The sequence below is a fragment of the Argiope bruennichi genome, chromosome 3 (assembly GCF_947563725.1).
Source record: "Argiope bruennichi chromosome 3, qqArgBrue1.1, whole genome shotgun sequence".
In the NCBI taxonomy this organism is placed as follows: Eukaryota; Metazoa; Arthropoda; class Arachnida; order Araneae; family Araneidae; genus Argiope; species Argiope bruennichi.
The window spans coordinates 139,834,154-139,855,944 of NC_079153.1; the positions used below are offsets into that span (position 1 = coordinate 139,834,154).

General features: G+C 32.6%; 1 protein-coding gene across 1 annotated transcript in view; it reads right to left on the reverse strand.

Annotated features, from left to right (window-relative positions):
• The window catches only part of LOC129963002 (laminin subunit gamma-1-like), a 97,375-nt gene that overhangs the window by 21,649 nt on the left and 53,935 nt on the right, over nucleotides 1–21,791 (reverse strand). Inside the window, exons 14-19 of the mRNA XM_056077005.1 lie at nucleotides 19,663–19,792; nucleotides 11,709–11,821; nucleotides 11,300–11,605; nucleotides 10,305–10,442; nucleotides 9,769–9,960; nucleotides 7,484–7,793 (exon numbers count right to left, since the gene is read on the reverse strand). Coding sequence (XP_055932980.1) covers nucleotides 7,484–7,793; nucleotides 9,769–9,960; nucleotides 10,305–10,442; nucleotides 11,300–11,605; nucleotides 11,709–11,821; nucleotides 19,663–19,792 — 1,189 coding nt within the window. The remainder of the gene's footprint in view (nucleotides 1–7,483; nucleotides 7,794–9,768; nucleotides 9,961–10,304; nucleotides 10,443–11,299; nucleotides 11,606–11,708; nucleotides 11,822–19,662; nucleotides 19,793–21,791) is intronic.

Below are 21,791 nucleotides of genomic sequence, written 5' to 3' on the forward strand. Positions count from 1 at the left end.
TAAGTATAAGGTGCGTAAAATAAGCAGCTTACTAAATCAGAAGTATATTAATATTTTGCTAACTGATCATCTGTACCTGCGAAAATTTGTAGGAAATATTAGCTGAATTCAAATTTAATTTTCTTCTAGTTGCACTATTCATTAAACTATAATCGAAATCTACTGTTAAATATAAAACAAAATTAAGAAAAAGGATTTTTACATTAATATATGTAGTATATGTTCTTCAGAAACTTTAATTTCATTAAAGATCGTTCTTATATGTACAATAAGTCATTAAAAATAATGTTGAATGAAGTTCTGGTAAAATACTCTTCAACAATATACATCTACACCTTTATTGAAATGTTTACTTATTAGCTATGCGTTTTTTTCCATATTTTAAACAATGTAATTATTTCTAATTTCAAAAGAATTCATGGCCGTTTTAAACCTTCCTGGGGCCCTGAGATAATGCAAATCTCAAAGCCCCTTTTTCCCTCCAAATTTTTTATTGATTTTAATTTAATTTTTATTCACCAATTTTAAGTAGTAAATTTTGAAAACTGAAGTCGCAAGTCCCTTTCTAAAAAGTCCATTTCAATATTGTACAAATAAAAAAAGTGCTCTGTCAAGACGTAAAATTAATTTTAAGCAAAATATCGAAAACAAAAGAAAACTTTCTAAACAATATTGTAAAAGGAGGGAATATATTTCTTTAAACTGTAAAGCTTCAAATTTTTTAGAATTATAAAATAGCATAACGAGTAAATGGTAATTAGAAATATTACTAGAGTAAAGTCCTAAAATTAATTTATAATTTTGATTATAACTTGAATAAATTTGACTGCACGGCCCACTGTCATTAAATGAAAGTATAAAACTATTTACCTTTCTACAACTATTAAAAATTATCAAGAGCTGAGGGGTTCCTTGACGCCAACTTTACCTATTTAAAAATCTTGTCCCCTCCCCCCCCCCACAGATTAGAATTATTTAAATAATTTTTTTGGACTGTTGACATAACAGCTCCTGTATAGTAGATTCAAATCTCTTGGGAATTTAATTATATTTAATAGAAATGGCTTCAAGGGCATCTTTCGATTTTACCATTGATTCGGACGTTCTTAAGCGATTTTTTTCGTGAAAACAATGCACAATTTGCAGATATTTTGCTATGGAAAAAGTGGTTATCTCACAATGAGCCCATAGTTTTCAGAAGTCCAGTCGAGATCCATATAAGATTTTAAGAGCAAATGAATTTAGAACATTAGTTTCTTTATTTAAAAAAATAAAGTCAGACTTCTTTTACTGCATTGCAGAAGAAACTCTTGCTGTAACATTAAAGAAGTTTTTAAAGAGATGTTTTATTTCTTCATAACTATATAAGTGAACATTCACTTCTATTTCAGTAATTTACTTTCATTCATAATACATGAAACTTTGATTAAATCTTCAGTATTCCATTATAGTATTTCCATTATAGAAATTTGCAATCTTGTAATTAAAATAAAATGAATAATTTCCTATTAGTATATTACTAAATAAAAAAAACTGCATTATAATACTTATGTAACAGTTATAATTTTTTTTCTCAATTTAGGCTAAAAGTTTGGTGAGTTTGTATTGGATTTGAAGGAATATTTCACAGAGCATTAATTCTTTAATGCTACTATGTACAAAAAAATAATTTAAATGATTTCTTAGATCATAGTATTCAATACACTGCAATATTATAAAAATCAAATAAATAGTAAATGCGGGATAAGTTTAAAAATTGTGAAAAATGCTTTCTTACGTATTATTATTCCATTTCCATTTGTAATGTTCCATTAAAATATCCTGAGTTTTATTTTCAATTCATAAAATAAAATAAGGACTGTTTTAGGAACTTAAATAAAAAATTACCTAATAACATACGCACACACACACACACACAAAGGATGGGGGGGGGGGGTGTGTGGAAAAAATTGGCTTTTAACACGGAAGCATATATTTTAAATTTCACAGATATCTCCAAATTTTTCGTTTAAAATTATTCAAAAATTAAAGTGTGGAATATTCAGACTTTAATCTAAAAGTTTTAATTAACAAAATAAGATTTTCTTCCAAGAATGAAAGTGAATGTATATATATGCGTCTATCATTCTATTTAAAATATCGACCATTGGACGTAGAGATACTAAATTTAACACACGTATATTTGGAAGAAAAAAATATGCAATTCAGTGCATTTAAAAATATTAATACAAAAAATATTATGTCTTACGTAAATTATCTTAAAATTTTAAAAAAATTCATTAATTTTATTGGTTTATCAGTCTTTGCTTAATTTTATTCTGTAAAAAGAATACAGATCTTAGATAGCATGTATGTTTTATAGTCAAGATCTTCCGTTTATATTTATGTACGAAAAGATAAAGTTTTCACATAAAAGAGAATACTAGATTTTTAAATATAAGATAAGATGTATTTTTATTATATCAGGTTTCTTAAATTATTTATTTCATGTGTATTTGAATTATTTATTTGAGTTCCAGAAATTCAAAAGCTTTGAACAAATTTAATTTCAAATAGTAGTAAATTTATCACTGTTAAATTCTCTTATTGATTTATGTGCTATTAATTAGCTGAAATGCACATTTAAATGCTCCACTTATTTTAAAACAATGGGAATCGTTTGTGATGGTAATAGTTAAGTTCAGGTGTATTTTTTTTTTTTTTTTTGGAATGGAATTTCTATTTCGGATATTTTTTTAAAGTTTATTGATTTTCATTTCATGAGAACTATATTTAGCATACTTTGATTTTGAATGAATAATGTAGAGAATTTATATGATTTGGAAGTAAAAACTATTTTTTACTGTAAATTTTTAGAAAGTTATCAAATAATTCTCTTATTTTTTGATAAATTAAAATTCTAATTAAAAATTCAAAAAATCACTTTCCTACCGTCCAAAATATATATTTGCCTAATTTGATAGGCAGACGGCAAGGTGTGTACAGAGCCAGCATATACACATAGAGACAAAAGTTTTTTCCCTGTGTTTAAGCATCAAAATTTAGTTAAAATACCAATACATTTTCTCGCCAAATACTCTTGCCAACAGATAACATATGTTTTAGCAAACCTAGACTAATTACTCCCTACCCCCTTTTTTCAAAGAGCTACGCGTGATTTATTGGCTTTTTTATGAGCTGTACGCAAATGGTTATACGCATCTGTCATACAACCGTTAAAAAATAGGTTTGAAGTTCAGTCTTTTGTTTTTGCAATAGAAGGGATTCCTCTGTTTAGAGTCCATTCTCTAACTGGGTTTTATTAAACTATGGTCCCTGACAATTTACAAAATCATGTATATAAATTTGTGTGTTGAGAAAACAGTGCACGGGCTTGTGTTTTAGATTTTCCAAAGCTATTAAAATAAAAATACTAAAGGAAAAAATTGACTTAATATATTTTAGTAAAAGTGAGGTTCCTTTAACTAAAAGTACTTTAAATCATCAGATTTCCTGTTTCTTCTTCCCATTTTAATATTTTTTTTTTTTTTTACTTTATGAAATGCATAGACAAAAGTTACAATCATCTAAACTTATGGCATCACTATTTTCAGGAATAGAGACGACCAAAATACATCGTATGGGTATTCAATTCATACAAAATTGCCAGTAATCCAATTATCAACCATTTTTTTTTAAAATTAAAAGCATCATTTTATTATCTTTGGGAAATATTTCATTTTGCGACCAGCTTTTAAAATACACCTAGTACAACTATCACAGGGAAACCTATGATAGTTATACTAGGCCTAAGCTGAAGTAATTGAAAATTTCCAATGAACTATCCCCAAACTAAGAAATTAAAATTGTTCTGAAACTTAATTTCCCTGTTGAGGAATTTGGCCTAAACTTTGAAACGTATTTGCATTTTAGTATGAATTAATCTCAACTAGCTAGCATGCATAGATAAGCATGAAATAAAGGCAAAGATATCTTTCATAAATTCAGGAAAGATAAAATTCATCGAATGCTGCAATTTTGTAATATTTTATTTAATTTTGTATTATTTTATTTAATACATAGAAGAGTGTTTGTTAGAAATTCCCCTTTCTAGTTTCTACTTCACGTACTTTTCATATTTAATTATTCTCTTTTCGATTCCTAAAATGAAATCTGACTGAATTGTAAAAAAATTGATATAAAAATTTAATATGCCTTCTGTCCAAACATAATGTATATTCCTGTCGTTTAACTGAACTCAATATATTATAATATTTTGAGAAATCTGCTGAAGGACACAATTCGTATTTCATAATATACAAAAAAAAAAAAAAAAAAAGGAACGTCGAAAGGGTAAAAATACTTTTTAATAGGTTATAAATAATTTTTCGAAAAGCTGTTTTTTGATTATTAGGATGAGTTATTACTCAGGATAAAATATCATTGGTCAGCTAAAAAAAACTATTAACAAAGGAAAAGGAAATGACACATAATAATAATGTTTCTTGTAATACAGACAAATATTAGTCAGGATGAGTTGGCAATTTATGGCAATTTCTTAAAGAAACTGCAATATGATAACAGGGGTGTTTGTGGGACCCCAAAAAATCCCCTGAAACTTTTACGGACTTACTACCGACATTTTGGAGTTTCGAGAAGGGGGGGGGGGAGAAATGAAAAATTACGATTATGAAGTATTGAATGACCTATTAATTATAAAAGTTCAATGAATTACTTTTTTTTGCAAAATTAATAACCAGTAATTTTGCAAAATTAAGACCTTTGAACCCAGGTCACGTGATCGCACATCTGGTCGAACGACGTCTCTCCCTTTTTTTTCTGCCGCGCCTACTTGCCGAAAAGAATCCAGAAGAGAATGTCCGAGAACCGGGGGAATGAGTCATAACTCGCAATAAGGAAAGAACAAAAAAGAAGTTTTTTCGCCCTTTTCACGCATTATCACTGCCTTTGGAGAAAGAAAGGAAAAGTTTTCACCACACACACTGACCTTGCGGTTTCTGCTTTCAAAGCAAACAAAATTACCCAGATCAAAATAAATAATTCATTATTATTCCTACTTCCTTTTGAACGACGATCCCCGGAATTTCCGGGTATCGAAGTTCAAAATCCCCGGAATTCCGGGGTTTCCCCGGAGCACAAACACCCCTGTGATAAGAAATATAAACAGATAGGATGCAGATTAAAAACTATTTGCTTTTAAAGGAACTGCGATGTTCTCGACAATGAAAATTCTCAACATTTCAGTAGTAAATAAAAGCGATTTTTGTGATTCCAAAACAGTAGAAAAAAAAATTTGTTTCTTAAAGTAGTGGGTTTTTTTTTTTAGGGCAAATCGAATATATGTTGTGGTGCGATCATTTTCCAGTTCAAATCGGTTCTGAGTAAAATCACTCCAAAATAATACAATATATAAGCATAGGTTTAATAATGACAATAAACTTATTTTATAAGAAATGTTTAAAAAAGGATGAATGTTGTACAACTTGAAAATCTAAAACATATTTTATATGTATTTTGAATGATAACCTCTAAAGATGAATACTTTTGAGCAGAAGAAACCCAGCCTCCCCAAAACACTCTCGTATCATTTCTTTCCTAATCACGGTATTATCCTTCGTTCCCCGCAAAAAAAATCCCGGATCTTGGGTAAAGCAGAGAACGCTCTGCATAACATTTATGAAAGCTCTGGAGTCAATTTAACATTTTTAATGAATCCATCGTGTGATCCTTAGAGATATATTTGGCGATGAATCCATGGCATGCAGTTAATAATATCCACACATTTAATTTATATTTTAGATGCGTTTTTCCCGATCGATTAGAATTGACACAGAATGACATTAATAGTCAAAAATTCACACACGCATTTGACATATTTAAACCATTACATTTTCAGAATTATCGCATTTACATGTCTCTGAAAGTGCAGACCGACAGACGGCCAACTGCTTGTTGGTTTTGGCTCAGATATAGATTATAAACCTGTATACCGAGTTTTATCCCTCTAAATTGTTTCTTTTATAATGATCGTGCTATCTTATGTTGGAACAGGTGAACAGACAAACTTCTCCTGAAAAAAGTTTGCTCAAATTTGATATAAATATGCAAATTTCGTATAAAGACCGTATACCAAATTTCATCTGTCTAGCTTAAGCGTTTTGGAGTTATCTTTGTCACAGACAGACAGACGGAGATTTTCCAAAAATATGTTTCTCGAACTCAGGGAGTTCGATTCAAAACATGGAGATTTGTCAACATCTCGAGTTCGAGTTTTATGACGATGACAATACTTTCTTTTTGTATACTTCGTGTACGAGGAAGTAATGAAAATAGGTTTAACAGATGTACAGTGTTTGTAAATATTGCTGAATGAATATATTTGTAATGAATGGAATATGCTGTTCGAAATTTGAAGAAACATGTTTCCAGAAAAAAGAAAGAAAAAAAAAACTCTATCTTTCTATCATAGTAGCTCTTATTAGATTCATTGTTAAAACATGACTTATAAACTTTCTATTTTTCAAACCTATACAAATTATACATTACTGTAATCAGTGAAATCACCTCTATTTTATAAGACTAAAATTGAAAAATTAAATTTATGAAGGTACAAATGATTTTTTAAAAATATTTCATTATTTTTGAAAATTATAAAGAAAGTTAAAAGTTAGAACTCTGGGGCTAAATGGTATACGAAAATAAAAAATCAACTTCAAAATTTTAATGAAATTAGAAATTTCTCACATGAAAAAGTGTCTGCCTGGTTTAAGATATTAAATGCTAGTTTTTAAATACGCTAATCGATTGATTCTACGTTCAGATAATTTTAGATACCGGAGCTTTATGTGCACACTATAAGGTATCACTTTTTCCCCCAAATATTTTGAAACGCTCTATCTCGGAAGGTGCAATCAAATTTATAATTAATAAATTTAATGCGTATTAATGGATATTTTTTTCTTTCTCAGTTTTTGTACAAAAAACATCATAAATTCCATTTCCTTTGTAGTTACTCTGATCATCCCCTTCTCGTATTCTTTGATACGCAAATGAAATCTAGTAGAATGAGCAGTCAACAGTTTAGTTGTATCAACGTTCCGTTTTAAAGCAACACTAGGGCTATTTTGGGAGGGACCTATTTCGAACCGCGGTCAGATGACGAGGACGGCACCTAATCTGTCACCCCCTCTCCACACTACACCAGCGGGAGGACGTTTGGCCCGAACGGATTTAACGTGAAACAGATCCGCTTACACGACGGTTCTTCGGTGGAATCGGGTCACGAACCTGAAACCCTCCGGTTCCGAAGCCGAGACCTTACCGCCAGACCGCCGCGGTCCCCGAGCAGTCGACAGATGAAGCCAAATATGATCTTCACTTGATAGAACATGGATCACTTAATTGGTTAAGAGCTTCATTCAGATTTAATCTACCTCGTAAGCTGAAGATAGAAAGCAAACAAGATTATAAATAATGCACTTACTGATCAGCCAACTGACGGGCTTCCCGAGCAATCTGCGACAGCCTGTTCGACTGCTGCCCAAGTCTGTCCTTTCTGTCCAGAGCCGACAAATAAGCATCTCTTCCTTGTGTGTCCAGATACTTTCGCGCCGCTGCAGCGGCATCTTTTGCCTGTTGTATCACATTCTCCGCCATCGTGATATTGTCAAGGCCATACCTGCGATACTCTTCGCCTTCGTCCAGTCGCTCACGGACTTTTCCGGCAGTTTTTCCGATTTCTTTGATTCTCTTGCGGAGTTCATTCAATTGACTGATTAAACTCCCATCTGCAACTGCAGGGGGTGAAAAAAAGCAAGCTCTTGTGTTGCATTATTTTGCTTGTTTGTGCAAGAAATTTTATATAGAAGACGTAATATTCAAACTCATAATTTAATTGGATTGTAGCAGATGACAATATATTTTTTCAAAATCTTCATTCAAAAAATAAGAGACAGAATGTTTTCATTACACAGAGTATATAGTGAGAAACTACTGCAAAAATTAAATACTTTTAAACACGTTTTAGTGGGGAAAAAATGAGGCATCTTTATACAAATACGCATAAGTAAATTACGTATGTTCTATGCATAAGACTTTCTTTTTGTTTTATAATAATGTATAGTTTTTATTGGAAAGAGTTAAACAATTTTTTAATGAACATTCTTCAAATTTTAAAATTTATTTCTGTATTTGCACAACGTCTTCTATTGTAAAATATGCCTTTTTGGTGCTTGAAATGAAAAGGAAAAAAATTATCAATACCAAAAAATGAATTCAACTTTATTAAGATTAACAATAAAGATCCGTGATTTTTTTCAACATTTCTTAATATTAACAAGCTATCAATTCATTTAAATAGATATAACATATCTGAAAATATCGACAGTGATGTAGAATACAGCATGCCCAAAAATTTTGCATTTGATTTTTATATGTGCAACCACAAATAATATTTGTCATTCCTCAGATGGAAAGAGTGAATTCCCTTCTGCACTCATTCACTCCATTTATTAATTTTCAGACATAAAGCTAAGAAATAAAACATTCCAGAATATCTATCATCATAAGATTGGCAAAACTGTAATGAAATGGACGATAGAAAAATGGCATGTTTTAAATTCATTTTTCAAGTCTTTTTCATAAAAAATAATAGCAGTATTCACAATAGTCATCGCCTCTTACTTCTTTGGTTTAGTAAAGACCTCTTTGAACGTTCCGAACATTTAACGAAATTTGCTTTTTAACTTACAAGCAAAAATTCTTACATTAAAAAAAATGATAGAAAAATGTGATACATATTTTACGAAAAAATTAAAATGCTTTAACAAGTCATTTGTTTTTCCATAAATAATGGAAACAAATTCATGAAGTTAAAAAAAAAATCAGCTCTATATTTAAAAACAAAATGAAAAATAACAAGCGGGAGTGTCTTCCCAAAACTTTCTTGCATACTCCCAGAGAATCTTTGGCATTGGCGTACAATAGTTACGAAATATTAAGCTAACATTTGAGCATTTTTATTGATACTGTCATATGATTCTCGGCAAGTGCTTCTGTGATGAATCTGTGGTGTGCATTTAAAAATATCCGAAAAGAGAATTTGGGTTTTAACGCGTTTTTCCTAACTGATTAAAAGGAAAATGTTATGCAACATGGCATTTATATTCCTAAAATCACATAAAAAAATTGAAATATTTAAGTCACTGTGTTTACATGCGTTTGAAAGCACTGACGGACAGACGATAAACTTTTTGTTGGATTTGGCTCAAAATAGGACAGGTTGCATTGCACATTGCAGATGGTCAATCTGTGAACCGAATTTTATTCATCTACCTCTTTCCGTTTTGTAGTTATTGTGTTAAGTTATATTCGAACAGCCGGGCAGACAAACTTCTACGGAACGGATTTTATTCAAACTTTAAGAGAAATCTACACATTGGGTGTAAAGGCCGTATACCAAATTTCATTCGTCACACTCAAAACTGTTGTGAGTCATCTTTGTGGCAGACAAACAGATATTTTCCAAAAAGCGTTTTTCGAACTCGGGAGATTCTTGAGTTGGAATTTTTTGACGATTGCAGTCATTTCTCTACACATTTCGTATATGAGAAAGTAAAAATGCCAGATTTTCTTTTAAAAAGTATTTTTGACCACCCCCTCACAATCAAAAGATTTTCATAAATATATTTTGTCTGAAGATTTCATTTCTATTACAACACATTTTGGTTTTTGCCGTGCTCAAATTCTATAATAGTAGTAAAAACTTACTTGCAGCTCTCTTGGCTTCATCTAACAAATGAGTTATTTTCCGATCCGTCTCTCTGAGCTTCCGCTGAAAATTAAAATCCTCTACACTTTCAGGATGATTTTTCAGTTCTTCCATTAATTGCGCCAATTCCGTCAGTTTGTCCTTATACCGGTCAATGGCCTCTTCAAGAAGAGAATAGCACGGAGGACAGTCTGGAAAAAAAAATTTGTCAGAAAATGAGAAATGATTCAACATTATTTTAAACCTAATATACCACACATCAGACATAGCTCGATAATCATCCCATTTTTATATAACCAGCGGGAGTAGTCTTCCCGGAATAGTTTCGCATTGTCAATGGGGTTCACATTCTAGCATCATCACAGATACCAATTTAGGGGAAAAATGGAAAACCTATTAAAATATGCTAATAATAAGTATTAAAACAAAATGTTAAAAGAAATACAATTTGACATAGATAGAAAATGTTGTGTTAAAACTGTATCAAAGATTCAGAACCTCTGGTATAGATTCATAATCTTAAAAACGACCTCACCTTTACACACAGTGCCTCTGCTGAACTTATTGTCCCTGCAAATATGACACTTGCGTCCTTCTCTGTTGGGTCTGCACTGACACTGACCAGCAGTGTCACACTGTAAGGATGTTGAACCAGCAGGATCACATTCGCAAGCTGTAAAATCGATTTCATTACAAGATATGGCAGAATGAATAAATTTTAAAAAACGCAGACGTTTTTAATTTCAGACAAAAAGTTATTCAACAGATTTCAGAAACAAATTTTAATGCAGTACAGTTTGTTTAACTTTAATTCTTAGTATCTTCTTTGAAAATAAAATGTTTTAACCAATTTATTTTATTTAAGTCATTTTGAGTTTGCAAGTACAAAAAAGAAAGAGCGAAAAGCAAATGAGCATTCATTCTGCATTAGGTTTCTTAAAAAGTGTGGGGAGCTCTTTAGTTTTGAATTTTAATAACAATATATAGCAGTATTTTTAAAATATTGGAACAATCATAATTTGAATAAAGATTCATTCAAACTGAGGTTAAACAACAGATTCATTAACTATAAAGATCCACAAATAAAAGAACTTTTTTGAAAAAGTGAAATTTAAAAAAAGCATAATAAACATTTTTTTGTCATTTTCTTACAATGGAAGCTTCCTATATTATTTCTTATACTCATTTACATAAAAAAATAGAGAACAAAGAATTTGAAAAATATTTAATAATCATAATTAGGAAGAAAAATAAATACTAAGAAGAAAAATAAGAAATGACTTAGGATATTACAGTAAGAGAACGGCGATGTCTTCTGAATCATTGGATAAAGCAATGATGTAAAATAGATGATCGAAATTTTTAAAAATGTTTCTGATATAAATATTTCATTTTTTAACAATGAATGCTTTTTGAGCAAAATACGTATATATAAAAATTTTAGTTAAAATATTAAAAGTCATTCTTATTATTTATTTATTTAGCTATAATCTAACTTCTAAGATGCTATTTTAGAGAAATTATAACTACCTTTACAGCCTTCTTCGGAAAATCCATAATGATAAGGAGCACACGAATCACAATGTCGCCCAACAACCCCTGATCTACAATGGCACTGACCAGATCGAATATCACATGTTTGATTGACAGAACCAACCCTATTACAATCACAAGCAGAACATCCTTGACCACTATCAATATTCCAGTAACCTTTTCTACACTGATCACACCGACGACCCATCACATTAGCTTTACACCGACATTGACCACCAGTTGATTCACATGGATTGGCTCCTCGTTCCGGCTCAATTGTTCCAGGTAAATAGCAAGTGCATCCTTTGAAAAAAGAAAAGTACCCATTTAATGTGATAGTGAAGGCTGAACAAGCTAAAAAATCAATGCAAACATATTAATCTTGATCATCCAAAACGGGACTTACGTTTGCATCCCCCTTTCGGTAATGCCAGAGCATCACCGTAGTATCCGGGTAAACACCTGTCACACTTCCATCCAGCAGTATTATAAATGCATTTCAGGCACTGACCTGTCGTGCTGAAACAAGAAAGACAAAAACATGACTCTTACAATTATTAATAGAAAATAAGTTAACAAAATAGACATCAAACAGTGAGCACACTGCACTAATTTATGGTTATCCAATGGACATACAGATCGCTATTTAAAGGTATTGTTTCAATAAATAAAGCATCTTTTGCATGTATTATATATATCTCTACTATTAATAATGCAGAATGTATGCCTAAGTGTTGGCGCTCAACAAGATAGATTGTTAAACCTAAAGCTTCCAAATTTCCAAGATATACTTCGAAGGATGGGTATAAGGGCTATGAATCGATTTTTTTGAAGTTGTAATTAGTCTTACTTAATTGAAAATTAAATAAAATTTCAACATTTTAAAATCATTGCTACCGAATATATTATACAATAAAAATAAATTCCCAACCATCTTAGCCTTTTCATTTCTGAAAACGACCGAGTTCGAGTACCTCAGAATAATGGAACGCCCGAGTTTCTCAATCAAAAGTAGGATAAGTCAAAACCCCCAAAGACAGCCCTATTCTTAAGGGTTGGTGACAAAAGAACAACCCTCTCAGCTGATGACTGTTGAGGAAATATAGGCTCTGACATTCTTTGAGAATTTTCAGAAAACCTTAATGTAACTTCCAAATCCATGTGGATGAATATCTCTAACAATCAAAGCACATTCCACAGGTATTCAATCAATCACATTTAATGGAATGAGCAATTAGCGATTGACGGAGGAAATTTTGCAGTGATATCCAGGTGTCACTAGCCATATTTTCATTGAAACAGCATTTGGGACCATTCAGTTTTGGTAGAATTAAAATTTAAAAAATTATCTTTTCAGTGACAATAATTAAGTTGTTGCACAAGTTTTTTTCCCTACTTATTGTACTTAACCTACCTACTTATTGTACTTATTACTTATTGTATTGTTATCATTATACTTAATTGTTAAAAAAAATTTAAACATGTTTTAAAACCACTTACAGTGCACACCGCATAATGTGATTGTAATTAATGTTATCATTCGCTTTATATCCTTAAAATTATATAAAGCGATAATTATAATTAAGTCTCGAACCGACGTATTCAAATGCATCCAAAAATATTCATTTAGTGTGATCATTATAATATTTATGAAGTAGACATTTGACTGATCCGTCATTTCAGACCAACATTAGCAATTGACGGCCATAGAATATTTTGCTTCACTTGTAAGGAAACATCTGGGAATCATTTTTCTCATGGGATGGAATTCACATTCTTCTGTATAGACCAGAGCAGTTTGGATTGGACTGAAGGATACTAGGTTTGGATTGAAATATGTTGAACAGCCACAAACCACTGTTGCCTGTGAATGAATTACGGAAGGAAAATGGATGGGGGGGGGGCTGATTCCAGTAATAAAGACAAAGCTGAAAATCTTACCATTATGAAAATTTACTTAAAATGAGTCAACGCCAAGCTGCGGCACAGGTGAAAATTTCAAACTCTTTTCATTCAGCTCTTTTTATGAGCACTACTAAACATTAAACGTCGGTGATTCCGACAAGGACGAATGTTTTAACGCCAAAATGAATAAATCAATTGATATTTTGAAGTATCATGATGAAATATTTTTGTAGCATTGATGAGAACAGGTTCAATTTTATTACGGCAATGACAGTAGCTGCCACTTCGGGACTTATGAATTTTGATAACACTGACCGCTTGATAAGAATAAACGAATTGGATGGAATCTATAATGCTTTTTAGAAATAATAAAACGAGAAAAAGGCACTTGCCTATTCTCAAGATTATCTATAATTTGTTTCAAAAACAGCAATTAAGAAATGAATTAATTGTGACTTATGGACAATTAGTCCTCAAAAACTCGCTTATATATTATTAATACTTGTATTGTTTTTAAAAAGTTTTTGCATGATGCTGCACAAAATTAGGAACTCTTTTTCACATCAAGAGAAGGTCATACTTTTCCAGCTATCTTAAATATCTCCGCCAATTTTATAGTAGTTAATTTTCCCTGTGTTTTTATTATGACATAGCAAACATTTTTCGAACTCCAACTTTTTGGCCGGTCTCCATTACTTTTAAAGTAAATAAAGCTAGTTATTTAAGGAAAGAAATTAAGTCCATGCCTAGAAAAAGTAAATGACTGCAGATACACAAGCATTTTATATATTACTAGATATATAGCAAAATAATTAATTAAATAAAATAAAATAATAGAAAGCAAATAAATAATCCTATCCTATTTGAATTATGCCTCCTGTTATATTATTATTGCAATAGAATATAAGCGGAACCGAGTCCGATAACATTACAGAGGCACACGCACGCACGCACGCACACACACACACACACACACACACACACACACACATATATATATATATATATATATATAAATTTTTATTTGGTTTATTTGATTTTCCTATTAACTTGATTTTAATACTTTTGTATATATATATTAAAGATTGTTAAAATTAATAAAGAACACACACAGAGAAAAATTTAAAATCAGTTTTGTGCAATAATACTTTTAAAAATTGTAAAATAATAATAATAATAATAATAATTTTTAATCGCGAAAAGACTTGAACATTTATTAATTTTTAATTAATTAAAAATTTTCAAAACATTGCTTACAAGTACAAATTTTAACCCTTTATTGAGTATATCTGGATCATAAAGTATGCAGCGGCCAAACAGGCGATAAATGACTGTTTGTTTCGCCAACTGGCGATAAGCATCAATCATACCTTTGGAGATGAACTTTGCTCTCCAACGGATACGAGTGGCTCACTTCCTGCCTTCGCCAGCTGGCTTAGAACGTCTGTCTCCAGCTGGTCGATGGAATTACGGCCAATGTATCATATTCTATATTTGTTAATTTAATTTGTAATTAAAATTTATTTTTGTTATTTACATGGCTGGCAGTTTTCATTAAGTAAAAATGTTTTAATACTTTAATTTAAAGTAAATTTGGCAATGCGTGTTAAACCACGCACCAAACTGGTGACCCGGTACTTTTGTTTCTACTCTTCTAAAATTTGCGAAGTGCAGCCACAAAATTTTAAAATATGCTCAAATCAGATTTTGGTGATTGAGCTCTTCAATTACTTTTCGTAATGGATTATTTTGGATTATTGTGCCTAGAAGTAATGCATCAAGGACCAGGTATGTGCTCAAATTTTCTGTTCATTTCTCTGTGATTGGTCAATATTTTATTTCCCCATTATTTTGGCGAAGAAATCGTATTATTTATATTCAGTATTAATTTTTGTGTTATTTTTTGTATTCGAAGTATTAATTTCTTATTACTTTCGTTTTGGCTACCATGTTTACTATTATGATTTTTAACTCCTAAATTTTTTTAAAAACACATGTATTTAAATAATCATAACTTTTTCTGATACTCATACATATTGTAAAAATTATCAGTTTCCCACATCGAGTAACCAAAAATGCTTAGTTCTGAAAACGAAACTGTCAATGCTGACGCTCCGATAGAGTCGCAGGTGTCCCATCTTTCGGTGAAAATACCGCCGCTGTGGAAGAACAATATAAAATTGTGGTTCATCCAAGTAGAAAGCAATTTTACTCTAGCAAAAATAACGAATGACCTTGCAAAATACAATCATTTGATTGCAACTATTGATCCGGAAACTTTATCAGCGGTTGCTGATATTTTACTCGCACCCCCCGACACCAACAAATATGATGCATTAAAGGCTCGACTTATAGCCGAATTTGCCGCTTCGGAAAATGAACAAATCCGTCGACTGCTTTCTGAACTACATTTAGGCGCCGATAAACCATCGCAGTTACTTCGAAAGATGCGCGAACTCGGTGGTGGCACAGGCATAAAAGACGATTTCCTCAAAACTTTATGGCTGCAAAAACTACCGTCAGAAATGCAGGCAATTTTGTCCATAAGTTCTGAACCCCTGAACAATTTGGCCAACATGGCCGACAAAATTGCTGAGGTCCGTATTTCCTCAGGAGATAACAGCGTCTTTGCCGTCAACCGAGGAGCGGAAAGTAATGCCATGCGGAAAGCTTCCACTCTGGATGAGTTTACTGCACTCCGAAGCGAAATCGCCGCTTTAAGTAAGCAGGTACAACGGCTTTCCCGTGACAGAAGCAGAGGCCCTTTCCATCGGAAAAACAGACACCGTAGTTTTTCGCGTGGGCGTTCCGGTGATCGTGGGAGAAAATTCTGTTATTATCATGCGCGTTTCGGAGAAAAGGCACTGAAGTGCGTAACGCCATGTGCGTACTCAACTAACGCGGATCCGGAAAACTCGCAATAGCGGCTGTCGATCAACCTACATCGACGGCAGCCGCGCAATCGTATCGTTTGCATGTTTTTGATAAGAGATCCCATTTTAAATTTTTGATCGATTCTGGCTCTGATGTTTCGTGCATACCGCTCAACAAAAACCAAAAAAATCTAAAGCCTGATTCTCTGCAACTTTTTGTAGCTAACAACTCCAAAATTTATACTTATGGATCTAAATTATTAAATGTGGACTTAGGTCTCAGGCGAAATTTTCCATGGAAATTTTTAATTGCTAATGTGCCTGTTCCAATAATAGGGGCCGATTTTTTACAAACCTTTGACCTATTAATAGATCTCAAAGGGCGCAAACTTATTGATAATGTAACTAAATTTACCCAATCCGGAATAATTTCAAAATCAACAAATTATGCATCTCTAAAACTTATTTCTGGTGAATCAGCATACCATAAAATTTTGGAAGAATTCCCAGAATTAACAAAATTAACATTTGGGTTAAAACCTGTTAAACATAATACGGTACATTTTATTGAAACAACCGGTCCGCCTTTCCATAGTAAACCTAGAAGGCTAAATCCAGAAATGTATGACGCCGTCAAAAAAGAGTTTCAGTTCATGATGGACCAAGGCATATGCCGGCCATCAAAATCACCTTGGGCATCTCCCCTTCATGTCGTTACCAAAAGCTCAGGCAGCATCCGTCCTGTTGGTGACTATAGGAGATTAAATGCCTGTACGGTACCGGACCGTTATCCCATACCCCATATCCAGGATTTTTCCGATGCACTCCACGGAAAAAATATTTTTTCGAAACTTGATATAGTCCGTGCTTATTTTCACATACCAGTGCATCCGGATCATATACAAAAAACCGCAGTTTGTACACCATTTGGACTGTTTGAATTCCCATTTTTAAATTTTGGACTATGTGGGGCAGCACAAACTTTTCAGCGATTCATGAACGAAATCCTGGGCGATATTAAATTTTGCTATGTCTATTTGGATGATATTTTAATATTTAGTTCCAGTCAAGAAGAGCATAAAGCTCATTTACGAATCGTACTGGAGAGATTAAACACATATGGACTAACCATAAATGTTTCAAAATGCATATTTGGCGCTTCAGAAATTCCTTTCTTAGGTCATTTAATTACCAGTTCGGGGACTAAACCTTTACCCCATAAAGTTGAACCGATTCTCAAATATCCACAACCAAAAACAGTAAAAGATCTTCAAAGATTTTTAGGTTTTTTAAATTTCTTCCGTAGATTTTTACCGAATATAGCAAAACATCAGGTACATTTAACTTCGTATTTAAAAGGAGCTAAAAAGAATGATAAAACGAAATTGGACTGGTCAGATAAAGCGGAAGAAGAATTCCAAAACTGTAAACAATTAATTGCAAATGCTGTTTTATTGGCACATCCCAAACCAGATGCCACATTAATTTTACAAGTCGACGCTTCAGACTTTGCAATCGGAGGGACATTGTCTCAATTAGTTGATGAAGAATTGCAACCACTCGCATTCTTTTCTCGGAAACTCTCCCCAGCAGAAAGAAACTATAGCGCTTATGACAGAGAGTTATTAGCAGCTTATGCTGCCATCAAACACTTTAGGCATATGCTTGAAGCTAGAAATTTCTCTTTGTTTACTGATCATAAGCCGTTAACTTACGCTTTCCAACAGCGCTTGGACAAATGCTCTCCGAGACAGGCTAGACAATTAGATTTTATATCTCAGTTTACCACCGATATTCACCACATAAAAGGCTCTGAGAATATATTAGCAGATGCACTTTCGAGGATAAACGCAATAAACATGCCAAATCCCATAGATTATAACGAAATTGCACAAGCACAACAAATTGATTCTGAATTAAAAAATTTAATCGATAATTCTGTAACATTACAATTTAAAAGAATTGCTTTTCCAAATTGCGAAACTCCCATTTATTGTGATGTATCAACAGGTACAGCTCGACCTTATATTCCTGAATCATTTCGTCAGCAAATTTTTGCATCACTGCATAATTTATCTCATCCTAGCATTCGCAGCACTTCAAAATTAATTCGATCGCGTTTTATTTGGCCTTCCATTCGAAAAGATTGTAACAATTGGGCTAAACATTGCATCCCGTGTCAAAAATCGAAGGTAATTCGCCATACTAAGACCCCAGTAGGAAAATTTGTAGACCAATCGCAGAGGTTCGAACATGTGCACCTGGACCTTGTTGGCCCTCTATCTCCTTCTCAAGGAAACTACTACTGTTTAACAATGATAGATAGGTTCACGAAATGGCCAGAAGCCGTACCAATTCCAGACATGACAGCACAGACAGTAGCACAAAATTTTTTTAAGCACTGGATAGCCAGATTTGGTTGTCCTGTAAGAATCACTACTGACCAAGGCAGACAGTTTGAGAGTGATTTGTTCCGTGCTCTCTCTCAGCTACTAGGAATTAAAAGGATCAGATATTCTCCTTATCATCCTCAGGCCAATGGCTTGATCGAAGAGTTCCACCGCCCATTAAAGGCAGCTTTGAAAGCCTACAACACAGATCAGTGGTCTGCAGCACTTCCCACCTTGTTACTAGGATTCCGGTCCGTCTTCAAAGAGGATCTACAAGCGACGACAGCTGAGCTGGTATATGGCAAGTCTCTGCGACTACCAGGAGAATTTTTCGATCCAACACCTGGAGACGCATCACCCAAGCAGCTCGTGGAGGACTTGAAACGTCATTTTGCGACGATGAGACCAGTTCCAACATCCTGTCATGGCCAAAGAACAATCTTTGTACATCCTCACCTCAACGAGTGTTCACATGTATTTGTGAGACATGATGGTGTACGCAAACCCCTGCAAGCACCATATGATGGACCGTACAAAGTTCTTGTCAGGCGACAAAAAACGTTTGGAAATGGTATGGGAACTTCCCATACCATTTCTATAGACCGTCTGAAACCTGCTTTTATTATTCCTCCTGAGTGTTCCAGTATACCACCAGCCAAGCAAGAAGCAAGTTCCACTACTAAGTGTACTAAAACACTTCCAGCTGAGACATCCATCGTCGTTCCAGCAAGGCAAACAACTCGCTCAGGGCGACAAGTTCGACCCCCACGTCGTTATGTCCATTTCCAATGAGACTGCGGAGGGAGTGTGCAGCGGCCAAACAGGCGATAAATGACTGTTTGTTTCGCCAACTGGCGATAAGCATCAATCATACCTTTGGAGATGAACTTTGCTCTCCAACGGATACGAGTGACTCACTTCCTGCCTTCGCCAGCTGGCTTAGAACGTCTGTCTCCAGCTGGTCGATGGAATTACGGCCAATGTATCATATTCTATATTTGTTAATTTAATTTGTAATTAAAATTTATTTTTGTTATTTACATGGCTGGCAGTTTTCATTAAGTAAAAATGTTTTAATACTTTAATTTAAAGTAAATTTGGCAATGCGTGTTAAACCACGCACCAAAAGTACATTAACTGGCACACAGAAAAAAATATTAAACATAAATATAATAATAATGATAAAACTTACGTGTTACAGTTGCCGACTGCATTTGGATCAATGTTTCCATTACAGTCGCATTTTCTACACGGCCGAGCGGGACCAAATCTTCCAGTAGGATCACCAAAATAACCATCGACACACATGTCACATTGGTGACCTTTAAAAAAAGCAATTAATAAATTATGCATTAATTTTTTTTAATATGGAATGTAAATTTAATGATTCAGCATTCTAAATCAATTCATTTTACCAGAAATCATTTCATCCACTTAAAAACGCTTTAAAAAAATTGTTATTATGTTCACAAATCGGATTTTAAAATGTAGTTGAATTCTGAAACTTCATCAAATAGGTATAAATACTTCAAATATATTTAGTGGAGAAATGTTTCTTATAAATATGGAGAAAAAAAATTTAAAAATAATAATAATAATAAAAACAATCCTGATTTTTTTAAATTCAGAATTTCAAAAAAGAAAAGTAGGCATTCGATTAATAATTAAGAATGCATCATTGAATGAAAAGTCAAATTTTGATTACATTTATTGGATAGATTTACTAATTCGGAATTATAGAGACACGATTTCACAATCATCAATCAAATGAGGAATCAGTACAAAACCCATTCAATACAACAACAATACGAAAACTTCTAACTTATTGCAGTCTGTATTAAAATCACATATAAAATATTTGGGGAGCGAAATTGAGTTTCATACCCTTAAAATGAAAGTCAGGAATTTGCATATGTAGCGCCATGCCGAAGTCATCCCATGTAACACCAGCAAGAGTGATCTACCCTTGACAATTTTGTATATTAACACAATATGGTACATTTGGGCAATTCACAATACAGTGAAGAAAAATGAGTATGGATTTTGGATGTTTTCTTCTACACCGGCTGCAATTAAAATCTGATATAAATCTATGATGCTGCTCACAACACCACCGCACTAAAGTTAATTTGTATATATCATTGCTATTCCGAGTTACTTAGGTCACATACTCAAGAATACACAGAATCCACGTCTTATAATATTTCTTCCCAAAGTACTGATAGTTCTTTCATTGCATATAACATTTCAACTAATCACCTACCCATCAATATGTTCATTTATCCATTCTATTCGTCCCTGTTGCTGAAATAGGTTCCCACCCACCCTCCAGGAATTCCAACTTTCAGTTCAAGCTCGGACGGACTTCTAGGTATTATTCCAGAATTGACTCCAGTCGCACTCAATTCAGATATCAAGGTCTCATATAGCATCCTTACATATATGATGTAAATCGTTTTTAATCTCCCATCATCTTTTGCACGTTATTTTCGTTATTTCTCCATTTTTTTTTTAATATCAAATAAGCTTTTTGAAAACATAAAATAAAATTTGGTACTATTGATATAGTCACATTCCTACTAACTTCTTCCGAAATTTCTGTGAAAGAACGATAAATTTCATGCAATAAAGCAGTCCTTGGACTTATTAGACTACAGAAAGTAGTAAAAAGTCATTCCTTTTTTTAGGTGATATAAGTTATTTTCTATAATTTCTAATGTTAAGCAGCATTAAGAACAATAAAATAGGTAATTCCACAGCAGTGACGCCACACAACTTTAATATATATATATATATATATATATATATATATATATATATATATATATATACACTATCCAAACAGGCAATTTCTACTTCTAAACATGAATTTGAGAAGCTATTGCTATTTAACTGGAACACAGAACAGAAATTATGATTGCTTATTATTAAAACTTTTTACAACACTCCACTCCTTCGCTTTCTACCTAGTATTTGTGCTTCTTCGTCTAAAAATAGCATAATACTCATTGTAATGCGAATATTTTACTTCTAGTTCTTATTCCGAATTCAGAATAAAACTTCATTTAAATAGATATAAAATTTCTTGCTTTGTGTGAAATATATATATAAAAAAAACATATTACAAGAATTCAAGCTTTAAAAAAAGCTTACAAATTTGGTCATTGATGTAATTCAAGAAGTGTAATTTTTCAGGGAGGTTCTAAAAACTTGGAGATTCATCAAAATTCAAAATGGAATTTTTGATACTAACAGCATTGTGTATATTTTGCATACAAAAAGAATAACAAGGGAATATATTTGTAGCAATAGTGCATAACA